Raw genomic sequence first — 15,728 nt, forward strand, 5'->3', positions numbered from 1 at the left:
TTGACACCCCTTGAATTTAAAATTCATCCATTAAAAAAAAAAAAAAAACACTGCATTTCCTCCTTCGTCCTTCAACCCACTCAAGAAGTAACTAAGCTTGTGTAGTTCAGACAATCTTGTGATTCTGTTAGATAGAGCTTCAAAAGTCACCACATTAGAATTTTGTGAGCCTAGTTAGAGCCTTTGTTGGATCATCAGCCGCCTAGCCAACAAACAATCCGCCATTCTCAGCATCCTGAAACCACCACCAATGCTTCCCCATTCATGTGATACAGTGCCATCAAGACCCATTGATGCTCAAGCACATTAGAATAAGAGAAGAACTAATTGGCTATGTAAATCCAGCAAGCTGGATCATATCCTTGAAATTTGGGGCAGTCCATTTTCAAGGGCTTGATTTGCCTCAACAAAGAAAACTCTGTAGCTGTTGAATTGCTAGGAACGTGGTACCCTCATGACCCTGATTGCTTCCTCCTTCTAATTCAGCCATTTATTGCATGAACAAATTAATAGACTATATGTGTTTCCGAATTTCTTGTAACTCCTGATCATGGTGATCAGTGATCTTGGCTAAGGCTGCAATCTTTTCTTTGTTTTGATAAGTTGATCCAGTTTCTGTCATCGTGAGAGTGATATGTTAGAACCGCTCTAATACCTAATATTAAGGTTTTGCTGGCCTTAATTGTTTAAAGGGAATTAGAGTTGTCTTGGGGTAGTGTTTAGGTGATATTTGGGGTAGGTTACTTCAAGGGAATTTTGGCCACCTAAAAAAAAAGAGTTAAGAGAAGAGAGAAGAGTTTAGAACTTGGAAAGAATATTATTACTTCAATGAATATCCCACACAATCTCTCCTAGTCCTTTTAACAAGCTATACGAGCTTCTAACTACGTGAGAGTTGGTAGTTAGTCAGTCTAACACTCCCTAATAGCTCAAGTAACTCAATTTATTGCATGAACAAATTAATAGACTATATGTGTTTCCGAATTTCTTGTAACTCCTGATCATGGTGATCAGTGATCTTGGCTAAGGCTGCAATCTTTTCTTTGTTTTGATAAGTTGATCCAGTTTCTGTCATCGTGAGAGTGATATGTTAGAACCGCTCTAATACCTAATATTAAGGTTTTGCTGGCCTTAATTGTTTAAAGGGAATTAGAGTTGTCTTGGGGTAGTGTTTAGGTGATATTTGGGGTAGGTTACTTCAAGGGAATTTTGGCCACCTAAAAAAAAAGAGTTAAGAGAAGAGAGAAGAGTTTAGAACTTGGAAAGAATATTATTACTTCAATGAATATCCCACACAATCTCTCCTAGTCCTTTTAACAAGCTATACGAGCTTCTAACTACGTGAGAGTTGGTAGTTAGTCAGTCTAACACTCCCTAATAGCTCAAGTAACTCCTAATTGACCACATCTATATCTATATATATCTAAAAGCTGAAGCATAGCAATTATTGTTGTTACGTTCTAGTTGAGCCACATCATCGATCATGTCACCTTTTTTTTTTCTTCATTTTTTAAACAATATTAATATATAAATAAATAATGCAACTTTACAGATTCTTTAACTCATTAAATCCAACTCATCATGAACAACCTTACACATTCTTTAACTCATTAAATCCAACTCACCATTAATTTATCCTTCTTCTAATTCTCAATTCTTCATTTTCCCCTTCAAAACCGTTTCGTTCTTTTGAAATTCAAACCCTTCAATTGCTACTCTTGTGATTAACTATGTTATTTTTAGCACTATAAATTTACAGTTGCTCTCTCTACCTCTGCAAAAGTTGTCAAAGTGGCATCAGATTTGGAAAATCCCTTTGAGGTTTGTTCTTTCCCTTCTTATTTTTTCTTTTTCCCCAACTTTGTTTTTTCCATTGGATTTCTAAAGTTTGTGGATGATATGCTTCTTGGTGGGTTGCTGAAAATGTGATCACTTTGGGGCTATGGGTGGCTAGGATTGGTTTGTCGGTTATGAGAAGGGTTTTCAAGAATTAGAAATCTCTACAACTTCTTACTTCATATTTATGCTGTACAATTTTTATTTTATATTTGTATTTTACCCGTTCAATTTGTTTATCTTTGACATTTTATTTTTCTTATATTTGACATTTGTTTAACTCTATGTAAAAAAAGGAAGAAAAGAAAACCAAATTTTAATGTATTTACCTATGAATGTTTTGAAATAACAATAGAGTATACGTTGTAATTATACTCCAATTACTGCTTTCATATTTTTTGACTCAATGGTTCTTTCTTTGTTGTGGAACTTTTCTCCATTTCTGTTTGGCTTCGACAAATATTATGTTTAGCACACTTTTTCTTATTATGTGTAGCACATAATAATTTAATCTTGCAGTCCAATAGACAATAAAAAAAAAAAATCTAGCTCAAAAGTTTGGTCATGAGGAAATAGAAAATCTCAAAACATGATTAATTGGGGGTTTAATTTTTATCTGATTTTGATAATGTTAAATGTGGAATTTGGTTCTTGTAAGGTTTAGGATAATTGACCTAAATACGTGAGAGTTTGACAATAAAGGTTTCTTAAGTGACCAAAGACATTTCTAAGGAACTTTAAGATAAGAAAGAATTTTTTTTTTTTTTCCAAAACTTCCATTATCATATATAGTATAGATATGTATAGACATTGTTTTTTTGTTTTTTATTCTTCATTGATTTCATGATTTAATTATTAAGAAAAACCCAAAATAATAGAAGGGAAATGGATAATACTTTTAAAAATAGTTCAATTTTAAGGAGAACAAATTATTTTCAATAATTTTTAGAGAATAAATTATACATTATAGTATATTACAAAATAATTATATAGTGGGTTTGCGACTAGTGATGAATAATAGTTAGTCGCATGGTTAATTAGAGTTAGCTGCATTACAGTCTGGTACTTTACTGCAGTGATACAGCAGCAGCTATGTAACAGCAACACTGCAACTCATTAACTCAACTAGCTAACCTGATGCAACCAGCAAACGGGTTATGCAGCAACAGAAAACAGGCATAGCAGAAGCATAGCAGGTAGGTAGTCCAGTCTTGAGGGTCTTAACAGTAGTTGTTGTTGATGTTGGAGTTAGAAGCAGAGTTCAAAATCTTACATGTCCTCCTCCTTTTGTCTCTTATCACAATTCACAAGGCTAACATTTATTGGTTCTAAGAACACAAATTATTCCACAACTTTTTTATTACAACGTTGACATAGCAGACTGTGAATGGCTAACCATTATTTACACATGAACCCACTATTTTTCTTCACCAATCACACTCCGCCAGCGTAACAGCAACACTACAACTCATTAACTCAACTAGCTAAGCTGATGCTGACAGCAGGTAGCAGATTCTGCTGCAATGCAACCAGCAAACGGGTTATGCAGCAGCAGAACAAGCATAGCAGAAGCATAGCAGGTAGGTAGTCCAGTCTTGAGGGTCTTAACAGTAGTTGTTGTTGATGTTGGAGTTAGAAGTAGAGTTCAAAATCATAAATAGTTACATATCCTCCTCCTTTTGTCTCTTATCACAATTCACAAGGCTAATATTTATTGGTTCTAAAAACACAAATTATTCCACAATTTTTTTGTCACAACTTTGACGTGGTAGATTGTGAATGATTAACCATTACTTACACATGAACCCATTATTTTTCTTCACTAATCACACTCTGCCAGCGTAACAGCAACACTGCAACTCATTAACTCAACTAGCTAAGCTGATGCTGACAGCAGGTAGCAGATTCTGCTGCAATGCAACCAGCAAACGGGTTATGCAGCAACAGACAACAGGCATAACAGAAGCATAGCGGGCAGGTAGTCCAGTCTGGAGGGTCTTAACAGTAGTTGTTGTTGTTGTGTTGATGTTAGAGTTAGAAGTAGAGTTCAAAATCATAAACTGTTACATATCCTCCTCCATTTGTCTCTTATCACTAGGCTAACATTTAGTGGTTCTAGAAACACAAATTATTCCACAACTTTTTTTGTCACAACTCTGACGTGGCAGATTGTGAGTGGCTAACCATTATTTACACCTGGACCCACTATTTTTTTTTAACCAATCGCACTCCGTCATGTTACAGTTGTGACAAGAAGTTGTGAAAAATGTTGTGATTCTAGACTTTTTCAACATTTAAGCTTCCCTAATTTTGACTTTCAATTTCTCCATGAACATTTTCCCCCTTTTAAAACCCTTAGGTTGTCACCACTTGATTTAAAAACTTATCCATCTAATTTTTTTAAAACGGTTGCATTTCCTCTTCCTTTGTCCAAACCCTAAGACATCTTTTCTCTCTCAATCTCAATTTTCTCTATGATAAATAGAACTATGACCTACTCAATGCTAGGGCCCCCATGATTCGGAAACCTTTACTTCCTAAGAGATATGGAGGTGCTCTATTAAGTGATTTTTTTTCCCCCTATATTTTATGAAATTTTTAGATAAATTTTGTTAATTTTGATATTAAGGAGAGTTTGGAATCTGATGTGGTCTAAAAATAAATAAATAATTGAGTTGAGGTTTTGTTAGGCTTTGGACACTGAAAGTGCTTGTTTCAATTTTTTTTTTCTATGATTATAAATTTTGAGACACATTTTCTTCGTTTTGAATGTTAGAGAATGTTGTAGAATACACACAAAACAATAAAATAACAAGCACGACAACAAAATATACAGGAGTATTCTTTTATTTTTTTTTTTAAAAAAAACAAGCACATCGTAACTCTCTCAAATACACCAAAAAGTGCCCTCAAATAAACATACTAGACACAAAACTAAGCTTTGCCCATAAGTCATAACTCTCTCACACACCCATCGTAAAGCTGCACCACCATTCTATTTATAGGAGTTAGTGTATATAATTACTCACGACATCTACCGATCTACGTACTACTTATCTTCTTTTAGTCATTCCTACCAACATGTATTGTAAGTTTGTAACTTGTTTTCATGCATCTCCCTTGTTCTATATAAAAGATGTCATTCAATTCATTTGGAACAGACCAACAAATAAAACTATAGCTTTCTTTTTCCATATAATCTTCCTTTCAGATATTCTGTTCTTGTTTGTGTGACTTATATCAGGAGTACTTTATCAAAATAATTAGGTGTTTCTAATGCTGTTTTCCTTTTAGGCACGTTCGATTTCTTATAAATCTCTTGCTCTTGTTGGTACTCAAATATCAAGGTGCATTGACAATATATAATCAATATATAAACCTAACAGTATGTTGGTACTCAAATTTAAAGAGAAGGTTTTCTTATTGTTTTACTTTTCAAGGGAGAAAAAAAAAAGTATAAAATAAAATAAGTTGGTAAATCGGGTACCAATCTTTGTTCCAGAGATTATATTATTATTATTATATCACAAGAAAATTTCCACATGCTGGCCTAAATAAACCTAATGAAACCAATTTTCACCGGCCATGTCCTACAGCTTTTGGCATTTTCCTTTCGTTTAGGTCGTTTGGATAGAATTTATTTTGCTGAAACTGAAAACTGAAAACACGGTAACAAAATAATTGTTAAATGTGTGAATAGTATTGTGGAACCCATTTTTAATAAAAAAGTTAATGAAAAATGATATTTGTAGGTCCATGAATAGTGCACGAGTGCACTGTTCATGATTAAAAAGTCAACCTTTACGGCTTAAAAGAAAAAAAGACTGAAAACACAAACGCTAAGAGCAAAACACGGATCCGAACCCACACTTAAGATCTTTTTTTGATGTGGATGTTAAATTTTAAAAATAAGCCGTCTTTGCCAATGCCAAACTGTCAGCACCACATCAGCGAAAGTTGAAACTAAAACAATGGTAATCCCTTTTATATGCTATATGAATATGATTTTAGCATAATTTATTCCTACAATATACAATTTTTTTTTTCCATCATATAATATTAAAGAGATTTATATGTTTGACAGATTAGGATAGGCGTGGGATTTTACTTTGACTAATGTTAGAGACATCTTTTTCACAAAGGTGATAGAGGTAATTCGGTCGTTGTAGTATGCTTTAAAAAAATTATTATAAAAATGGAAGAAATTATAATTAGAGTAAAATCACAACAAATCACATCCGCATTGCAAAAAATAATTGTGTAGACGATTGTTTAACTTTCCTTTAAGAGAAACAGGATTTTGGTTCATCTCTAAAGCAGAGGTGGAATAGAATAATGGTTTGATCATTGATGTAACAGATAGGGCATGAAAATGGATCCATTAATTATTCCATTCCCCAAGCCTACCCCTTTCCCATTCGTTACTCTTAATTAGTCTTAACTAATAAATTTTTTATTACAACAAGTCTTAATTAAGAAATTAGAATGTGATGGAAGTAGTATTGATTTAATTACAAGAAGTACTTGAATTTGGGGAAGTTTTTCATTGGAAGAGTAATATTATTTATAGCTAACCCCAATACCTATATGATTTCTTCTTTCTGCTTTTTGGGATATTTTTTAGACATTGCCGTCTCCAATTATTTTTTCTTTTCTTATTCTTTGTTTCAAATATTGTTTAACCTCCTTTATATCTATTCTTTTACGTTATATTATATTTTTGTCAGTAGTCAAAAGAGATGTCTTGCTAAATTCAAATTTTGCCCACCAAAAAGGCTAATGAGTTGCAATTAGTGGTAGAAACAGAGTCAATCCCCCCACCCAAAATAGAAAAAGAAAAAAGATTCCGTTCAATTGATTCCTCCAATTCTCTTTTATTTTTAGCTGGATATGCAGCATAATACATATGCTATCTATTTGTTTTTTAAATACCACATATTTTACATTTAATTAAAAATTTGAGAAAATTGGAGGATTCAATTGAAGGTTATCTTATCTCATGAATTAGTAAGTTGTTGGTCTATAGGATATGAGAATCATTGTGATGGAGATACTTTCTAAAAAAAATTCTCACATGCTCGCACATCTTTGTTGGAAAGAAAATTATGCTTAAAATATTGCAAATTTTAGCTGATTAGACGGGAAAGCTGAATCTTACCGTACAAATTAATATCTTAATAACAAGGGATCTACCATGCATGATAATGACAGTTGATTGGTTTTTCAACACGTTTTTTTTTTTTAATCATCTACGAGAGGAATGGAACTGTAAACCTAAATGAATGATCATGCTACAGATCTTTAGCTGGCAAACTAGTTTTTAGCTAAAAAAAAACGAAGGATAAAAGATAGATAGGGTCCGTTTGGATAACACTTATTGTTGCTGAAAGTTGATAAAAACTGATTGTTGCTGAAAACACTGTAGTAAAATAATTTTTAAATGTGTGAATAGTGTTGTGGGACCCACTTTTAATATTAAATATTGCGTGAACAGTACGTAAACAGTGCACGCACAGTATACGCACAGTAAATTTTGTCCCCCAAAGTCAACAAGTGCGGCGAAAAAAAAAAAAAAAACGATCTACGTACTACTTATCTTCTTTTAGTCATTCCTACCAACATGTATTGTAAGTTTGTAACTTGTTTTCATGCATCTCCCTTGTTCTATATAAAAGATGTCATTCAATTCATTTGGAACAGACCAACAAATAAAACTATAGCTTTCTTTTTCCATATAATCTTCCTTTCAGATATTCTGTTCTTGTTTGTGTGACTTATATCAGGAGTACTTTATCAAAATAATTAGGTGTTTCTAATGCTGTTTTCCTTTTAGGCACGTTCGATTTCTTATAAATCTCTTGCTCTTGTTGGTACTCAAATATCAAGGTGCATTGACAATATATAATCAATATATAAACCTAACAGTATGTTGGTACTCAAATTTAAAGAGAAGGTTTTCTTATTGTTTTACTTTTCAAGGGAGAAAAAAAAAAGTATAAAATAAAATAAGTTGGTAAATCGGGTACCAATCTTTGTTCCAGAGATTATATTATTATTATTATATCACAAGAAAATTTCCACATGCTGGCCTAAATAAACCTAATGAAACCAATTTTCACCGGCCATGTCCTACAGCTTTTGGCATTTTCCTTTCGTTTAGGTCGTTTGGATAGAATTTATTTTGCTGAAACTGAAAACTGAAAACACGGTAACAAAATAATTGTTAAATGTGTGAATAGTATTGTGGAACCCATTTTTAATAAAAAAGTTAATGAAAAATGATATTTGTAGGTCCATGAATAGTGCACGAGTGCACTGTTCATGATTAAAAAGTCAACCTTTACGGCTTAAAAGAAAAAAAGACTGAAAACACAAACGCTAAGAGCAAAACACGGATCCGAACCCACACTTAAGATCTTTTTTTGATGTGGATGTTAAATTTTAAAAATAAGCCGTCTTTGCCAATGCCAAACTGTCAGCACCACATCAGCGAAAGTTGAAACTAAAACAATGGTAATCCCTTTTATATGCTATATGAATATGATTTTAGCATAATTTATTCCTACAATATACAATTTTTTTTTTCCATCATATAATATTAAAGAGATTTATATGCTTGACAGATTAGGATAGGCGTGGGATTTTACTTTGACTAATGTTAGAGAAATCTTTTTCACAAAGGTGATAGAGGTAATTCGGTCGTTGTAGTATGCTTTAAAAAAATTATTATAAAAATGGAAGAAATTATAATTATAGTAAAATCACAACAAATCACATCCGCATTGCAAAAAATAATTGTGTAGACGATTGTTTAACTTTCCTTTAAGAGAAACAGGATTTTGGTTCATCTCTAAAGCAGAGGTGGAATAGAATATTGGTTTGATCATTGATGTAACAGATAGGGCATGAAAATGGATCCATTAATTCCATTCCCCAAGCCTACCCCTTTCCCATTCGTTACTCTTAATTAGTCTTAACTAATAAATTTTTTATTACAAGTCTTAATTAAGAAATTAGAATGTGATGGAAGTAGTATTGATTTAATTACAACAAGTACTTGAATTTGGGAAGTTTTTCATTGGAAGAGTAATATTATTTATAGCTAACCCCAATACCTATATGATTTCTTCTTTCTGCCTTTTGGGATATTTTTTAGACATTGCCGTCTCCAATTATTTTTTCTTTTCTTATTCTTTGTTTCAAATATTGTTTAACCTCCTTTATATCTATTCTTTTACGTTATATTATATTTTTGTCAGTAGTCAAAAGAGATGTCTTGCTAAATTCAAATTTTGCCCACCAAAAAGGCTAATGAGTTGCAATTAGTGGTAGAAACAGAGTCAATCCCCCACCCAAAATAGAAAAAGAAAAAAGATTCCGTTCAATTGATTCCTCCAATTCTCTTTTATTTTTAGCTGGATATGCAGCATAATACATATGCTATCTATTTGTTTTTTAAATACCACATATTTTACATTTAATTAAAAATTTGAGAAAATTGGAGGATTCAATTGAAGGTTATCTTATCTCATGAATTAATAAGTTGTTGGTCTATAGGATATGAGAATCATTGTGATGGAGATACTTTCTAAAAAAAATTCTCACATGCTCGCACATCTTTGTTGGAAAGAAAATTATGCTTAAAATTTTGCAAATTTTAGCTGATTAGACGGGAAAGCTGAATCTTACCGTACAAATTAATATCTTATGGTCAATAACAAGGGATCTACCATGCATGATAATGACAGTTGATTGGTTTTTCAACACGTTTTTTTTTTTAATCATCTACGAGAGGAATGGAACTGTAAACCTAAATGAATGATCATGCTACAGATCTTTAGCTGGCAAACTAGTTTTTGGCTAAAAAAAAAAACGAAGGATAAAAGATAGATAGTAAAGAAACCTTCTCAATTAAGGTTTTATTATTATTATTTTATGTATAATTCCAGATTTTCTTATTCAAGCATTACTAATAATAGGAATGGCAAATTGCTGCAATCTATTCTATTATATTCTGAGATTTTATTCTCAAAATTTAACAATATTCCAAAAGGAAACCATTGTGAAATTGTGATAAATCTCTCATTATGTGGGATTTTTTTTTTTGGGAGGCTTGCTTTAGTTTTCTTTGTTGCAAGTCTACTATAGTGTTCATGTTTTTAAATGGAAGGGTCTTTCAACTTTAAAGTACTCACCTCCAAAGTGGAAGAACAGAATGAGAATCATGTTTTTTGATACTGCTTATTGTTGAAAATTAAAAATACTATAGCAAAATAATTTTTAAATGTGTGAATAGTATCGTGGAAACCAGTTTTAATGAAAATTTTGCTGAAAATAGTATTTGTGGGTCCCGTGAACAGTGCACGGGATCCACTAAAAAGGCCAAACACAGGCACTGAAATAATTTCAGTGCAATCCAAACGTAGGCAAACTGTAATTGATTATCATTACCTAACTTCCATTAGGACCACATAAATAATAATAAAAAATTTAAAAAAAAAAAAGTAAGAAAAAAAAAAAAAAAAAAACTGACTCTTTACAAGGAGATTTACGAATCCTAATGATGTNTAAGAAAAAAAAAAAAAAAAAAACTGACTCTTTACAAGGAGATTTACGAATCCTAATGATGTTAGGTTAGATTTCATAAGTTAAGGATTTATCCAACAACGGTTAAGCATTTGGCTTTTCTAAACTGAGGAGTGATGAGTGTATTTGCTTTTCCTTTAGTTGCTCCAATGCTTAATAGGGATGCCAACTTAGTAGTAAGAAATGGGCTCCAGTGCTGATTAAAATGCCATTGCAATTTGGTAAAAAGTGTTTGCTGGAGCTTTCAAAAGATATCAACTTTTCTACACAGATACTAGAACTTGTGGTTTGCTCTTTTTCCAATTTTCGCTTCAATACTAATTTTCCAGTTGCTTTCAATGCAGATAGGGATGTGCCAGCTTACTCAGACAGGAATCCAAGAACAATAAGCCAATAACATCGGGCTCCTTACGTATATGTAAAAATTTTCCAGTAAAGTTTTTAAGCCAGTAGATTCATTATTGTTTGATTCTCTCTCAGAGATGAGAACTATGGAATCCCCCTCCCACTTTATTAAAAGGAAGTACATGCTCAACTGATGAGATGAGACTTGAGAGACATTACATTCTTAAGCTCTTCAGGTAGTTGAATTGAATTCATTTAAATGAGATTACCGAATTCTATTAAATTTTGTTCAATATTTAATATTGGACTTCAAATAACTGTTTCCAACTAAATTTTATGAAACTAAAAGGATGCAATTGATTAGTCCTCGCGGAACTGGACAAGAAGATTAATGGAGTAACCATATAAATCCAAAAAGAGAGGCAAGCATCATTAGGAGGGTGTTAATGATGGTGTACAATATAAATAGTAGTATTTGCATGATATGAGGTCAATAGCAACCCAACTAGTTTTCACATCTGAATTCCAGTTGATACAATCTCAATGCAAATTCCAATACCACCTGATATCATTTGTGCCTTGCCTTCAGTTGCCAAAGATGTTGGTTAAAATTGGATCATTAAGCTATGTACATAAATACAAACGATTGTTCTAGAGTTCTTCGGTCCACTCATGAGCTGTCATCATGAAGAATTGGACCAACTCCTCTAATCCTTGAAACCCAGTTGTGTCCACATGCTTGTGGATCATATGGTAGACCCAGAAGAACCCCTTTTGATTTATGTATTGAATTAAAGCCAACAAGTCTCAGAACATGACATATAATCATCCAAACAGAATCATGAACTAAAGGCAAATACCTTTAAATGAAAACAAGGAGACAAAAGATCTCAAATCTCTGCCTGTGCTTAATTTTCTGTTCATGTAACCAAAAAAATCACACCAACAAAAGCAAATTAAAATATGTAATTTAGGGAAAAAGACAGTGACACAAAATTAATCATACAAACAAAGACCCACTTCAATAATATTAAAAACAAAAAAGTCTCATATTCACAACACTTTCTTGCTTTTTATCCTTTTCCCCCACCATTATCTTATAGCCCGCCACCAGATAATGAGGATGAGCCCAAAACTTTACTAAACATTCTAACCCATTGACCCTAAATGTTCCCTGAAAACCTTTAACATTTCACAAAATGTGACAATTCCAACCAAGCTACAATCATCCTCAATAACCCAAACATAATTCACACGATGAGCAATTGCTTGAATCATCACTGCCACCAAAGAACTCTTGGGGTGACATACTATTGCCTCTGCCCTCCTCACCATCCTGGCTGAGTAACTCATAGACCTGCTATACTTTCCTGACCTTGGAGAAGAAAATGAAGACTCATCATCAGATGAAGATGATGTGCTACTTGAATAAGCTGATTGAATATAAGCTTCCAACATGCCATCTAGATTCTTTTCCTTCAACCTTGCTTTAACCAACCTGACTAAATCTTCTGGAGGCCCTCCACAATCAATGTAAGCCATTAGGTCCCCAGAGGACAAGGTTGTGATGGCTGCAGCAACCGTTTCGTCGCAGCAAGCGAGCGTGAAGGGCGAGATCTCCCCTATCAAAGTTCCCTCACTGTCAACAACAGCAACAGAAGTTTGTTCAGCTAGTGAACGTGATATAGATTTTACTGCTGATGAGGCTGGGGAGTGATAGTCAATGGCTAAGATGTCAGTGTTGATAATGCCAAGAGTGTCAATAGAGAGTGCTGGAATTGGAGAGAATAGGCCAATGGAGCTGAGGATGAATCGGATTATGTCCTCTTGAGTTAGCCAGCAGTATTCAAAGCCGTTGTGGATGGTAGTTGCAAACCCTGTGGTTGATGGCTTTTGAAGCTGTTTTCTTCTTGAATAGTTGCTTATTCTGGTTTGTATTGGTACCACTAGGTTCTGGGTTCCTTCAAGGATGAGATCAATGGCTTCTAATAAACTGAAAAGAACAAAAATCACAGATCCATGTTATGCAAGAAACAGAGGAGGCTAGGATAAATTGGGTCAGATTATACATTAAAACTAGAAATGTTACATAGAAATGATTTTTAATTCATGAAATTAAACAAACAAAGAAGAGAATTATCTTAACGGGTCCGGGAAAAATTTGAACTTCAATTAGAATTTGCTATAACTGAAGAAATGAAAATGAAAAACTGTAAATTAAGCCGTTTACTTCTATGAAATATTTAATGAATTTACTACTCTACTTGATCAACAAATTACCATCAAATATATTAGTAAAAAAATAACCACCAAACTAGTGTGAACACCCCTTAAATTTCAGCAAAAGAACTAAATCACACAACGCATGAACTTCAATAAAGCATTTAAAATCATAGAAAAACTCCTATAGGGACATTGAAACCGAAATTTAAGGAAAACCCAGATGAGTCCTTGCATTGAAAAAGGTAAAAAAATAAAAATAAAAATAAAAATTTTGTTAACATCAAGAACATAAAATAGACAAAAGATCCAAAATTTGTGACCAGTGTCAATAAATAGTACCTTGAAGATGGTTCCAAATGCATCACGAGTCCTGGAATCTTTGGCAAGATTGCAGAGATGGGTGCCTTAAGAGCTGTAGAAGGAGACAACAAGCTGTCATCTTTGCAAAGATAGCATATCACATCTACCATGCACACCTTGCCAACACATGTACATGTACAGCTCCGGTGATCACCACCAACATTAACTGAGACTGAGTGAGCAGCGTGGTGATCAGCACAGTCCCATATGCTGATGAAGTTGTCTTCAGAGTTTCTCAAAGCAGCCAAGGCGTCAGCAATGGTGGCTGAGACGGGTAAGGACCTCAAGGCTGGCTTGCCAAGGCAGAGGTCTGATATTACCACGTGTGCCAACAAACTCACTGCCATGCAAAAACTAGCTAAGTGATATATCTGTTTTTGTTTTGTGAAAACAAAAACTTCAGCTAGGAGAAACTGAGAAGTGGGTTGCTTGTGCTAGCTTTTAGAGCTTGTGGTGGTGGTGCTGAGTTTTTGTGTTTGTAATGAGAGGCAGAGGGGGTATTTAAATAAGAGAGCGGGTGAGAGACACTTGGGTGCAATATGTGAGTACGGCAAAAGTACCAAAATTTGTGGGGTACTTCATTTCTTTTGGCCTCATTTTATTTTCTTTTTGATTTAGATAACTCATGACAGCTAAGATGACTACTTTTATCTTATTCAGCGAAAAAAAAATATATAAAAAAGACAACTTTTTATCTTACCAAAAATTTGAAAAAAAGAAAAAGAAAAGTGTAGGATTACCCCCAAAAAAAAAAATTTCACAATTTTTTTTTTTTGAGAACCCGGACCATGAAGATTTCACAATTTTCTTGACTAGGCAAAATGTGATTTGTGAAAAAAAAAAAGATTTATATATAAATAATTGCTAACTACTTATAATCTGTTACGTTAAAATTGTGATTAAAACTATATAAAATTAAAACAAATTTATATTAGTACTTTGAGTTAGTGCACGTGGGGTGTTGGTTGAGTGCTGGAATTGTCTGGTCTGTATATGCAGTGTGGAAAGTGTAGGGTTCTTTTTTTATTTTATTTTTTATATTAGAGATCATATAAAGGCTTAAAGTGTAGTAGGTTTCTTAGTAGGTTTCTTTTTGTGTAGTAGGTTTCTAATTTAAAATTTTTTGGGATCACATCAAAAATAAATAAAAATTTGGATGATAATTAGGATAAAGTCTTTACAGACCACACTACAATTGCCACCAGATTAGTCGAGTGTAAACCATAAGGAAAAATTTATTCTTGCTTATCAGACTTACAATATTCAAACTGACCTAGAATTAGGACACCAGGAAGTTGTTCACAAAAATTTTTGGCTTGATTGTAACGTCAAGCTTCAATCCATATTTAAGACACTTAATAAATCAACTCAAACTTAAACATAATAATACCAGTTTTTTTTTACAATAATTTGATAGTTTTGCAATAATAAGGAAAATGTAAATCAACTCTAATTCTCTTTCTAAAGGAGAACAAGTTACACTACTAAATACTTCTAAAAAAAATTATACCACTAAATTATAAAATTTTAAGACTCTTGACCCAAAAAATGCTTATTAACTCTCCCTATACATTTAAATATCGATTTTTTTTTTTTTTTGTGAAAAACTAGACATTCATCTTTGGACTTTATAAAAAAAAAAAAAGAAACAATGTTAAGGAACATCAAAACCAACTAGCTGGGAGATATCTTCAGGTAGGCCACCATACCAATCCTGAGACCCCACTAAGTTTTTTGCCTTCTTAGCTAATGCGTCGGCAACAACGTTACAAGTACGATGGACATGAATATAATGAAAAAACTGAAGGACAAAGACTAAAGCGCGAAGATCATTTTCAGCAATATACATCACAGCGCGACGGCAGGCTAGAGCTTCCAAGTCGGCAACTGTCGAGGATAGAAGGAGACAACAACCCCTATACCTGCCGAGTTGAGAGTCTTGAAAACAGCAGCATCATAGTTCACTTTGAAGGAGTCCTCTTCTGGGGGCTGCCACTGGTGTTGGGTTGGGGGTAGAGGCATGAGCAGATCGTCTTCTTCCTGAGCAGCTAGGAATTCTTGCAGCAGGTTGCTCGTCATTGAGCTGATGTTCGCAATGGGTTGCACCGTTCGCCCAAAGTGAAGAGCGTTCCTTCGATTCCACAAGTACCACGCCGATACAGTAAAGATTTCCTTCTGAAAATCGTCCGCCTCCTGCAGAAAACAATCAACTAAATCGCAAAAATATTAGGAGAGGGGGATTTAAGGCATGCTGGGACCAACTGTGACTACTCCACATGGCTTCCACCACTTTACACTTCCACAAGGCGTGTAAGACATCCTCAGAACCTTCATTGCAGAGCTCACACATCTCCGAGGAGATTATTTTTCGCCGAGGC

General features: G+C 33.6%; 1 protein-coding gene across 1 annotated transcript; it reads right to left on the reverse strand.

Moving 5' to 3' along the window:
- Positions 1-11,715: 11,715 nt before the first annotated feature.
- On the reverse strand, positions 11,716-13,843 carry LOC112040570 (CBS domain-containing protein CBSX5). Its single transcript, XM_024073459.2, has 2 exons — positions 13,330-13,843; positions 11,716-12,760 (listed from the first exon to the last, which is right to left on the reverse strand). Exons 1-2 carry the CDS (start codon positions 13,695-13,697, stop codon positions 11,917-11,919), a joined length of 1,212 nt encoding a protein of 403 aa, XP_023929227.2. The 5' UTR covers positions 13,698-13,843; the 3' UTR covers positions 11,716-11,916.
- Positions 13,844-15,728: the final 1,885 nt, after the last annotated feature.

Source organism: Quercus suber, unplaced genomic scaffold, assembly GCF_002906115.3.
Source record: "Quercus suber isolate HL8 unplaced genomic scaffold, Cork oak 2.0 scaffold_3B, whole genome shotgun sequence".
Taxonomy (NCBI): Eukaryota; Viridiplantae; Streptophyta; class Magnoliopsida; order Fagales; family Fagaceae; genus Quercus; species Quercus suber.

What these genes read in the sequence shown, in the direction of transcription:
- LOC112040570 (XM_024073459.2), bottom strand. Translation starts at nt 13,697, where the DNA reads ATGGCAGTGAGTTTGTTGGCACACGTGGTAATATCAGACCTCTGCCTT. An exon ending in CATTTGGAACCATCTTCAAG is followed by an intron (nt 12,761 to 13,329) that starts GTACTATTTATT and finishes TGTTCTTTTCAG; the next exon opens with TTTATTAGAAGCCATTGATC.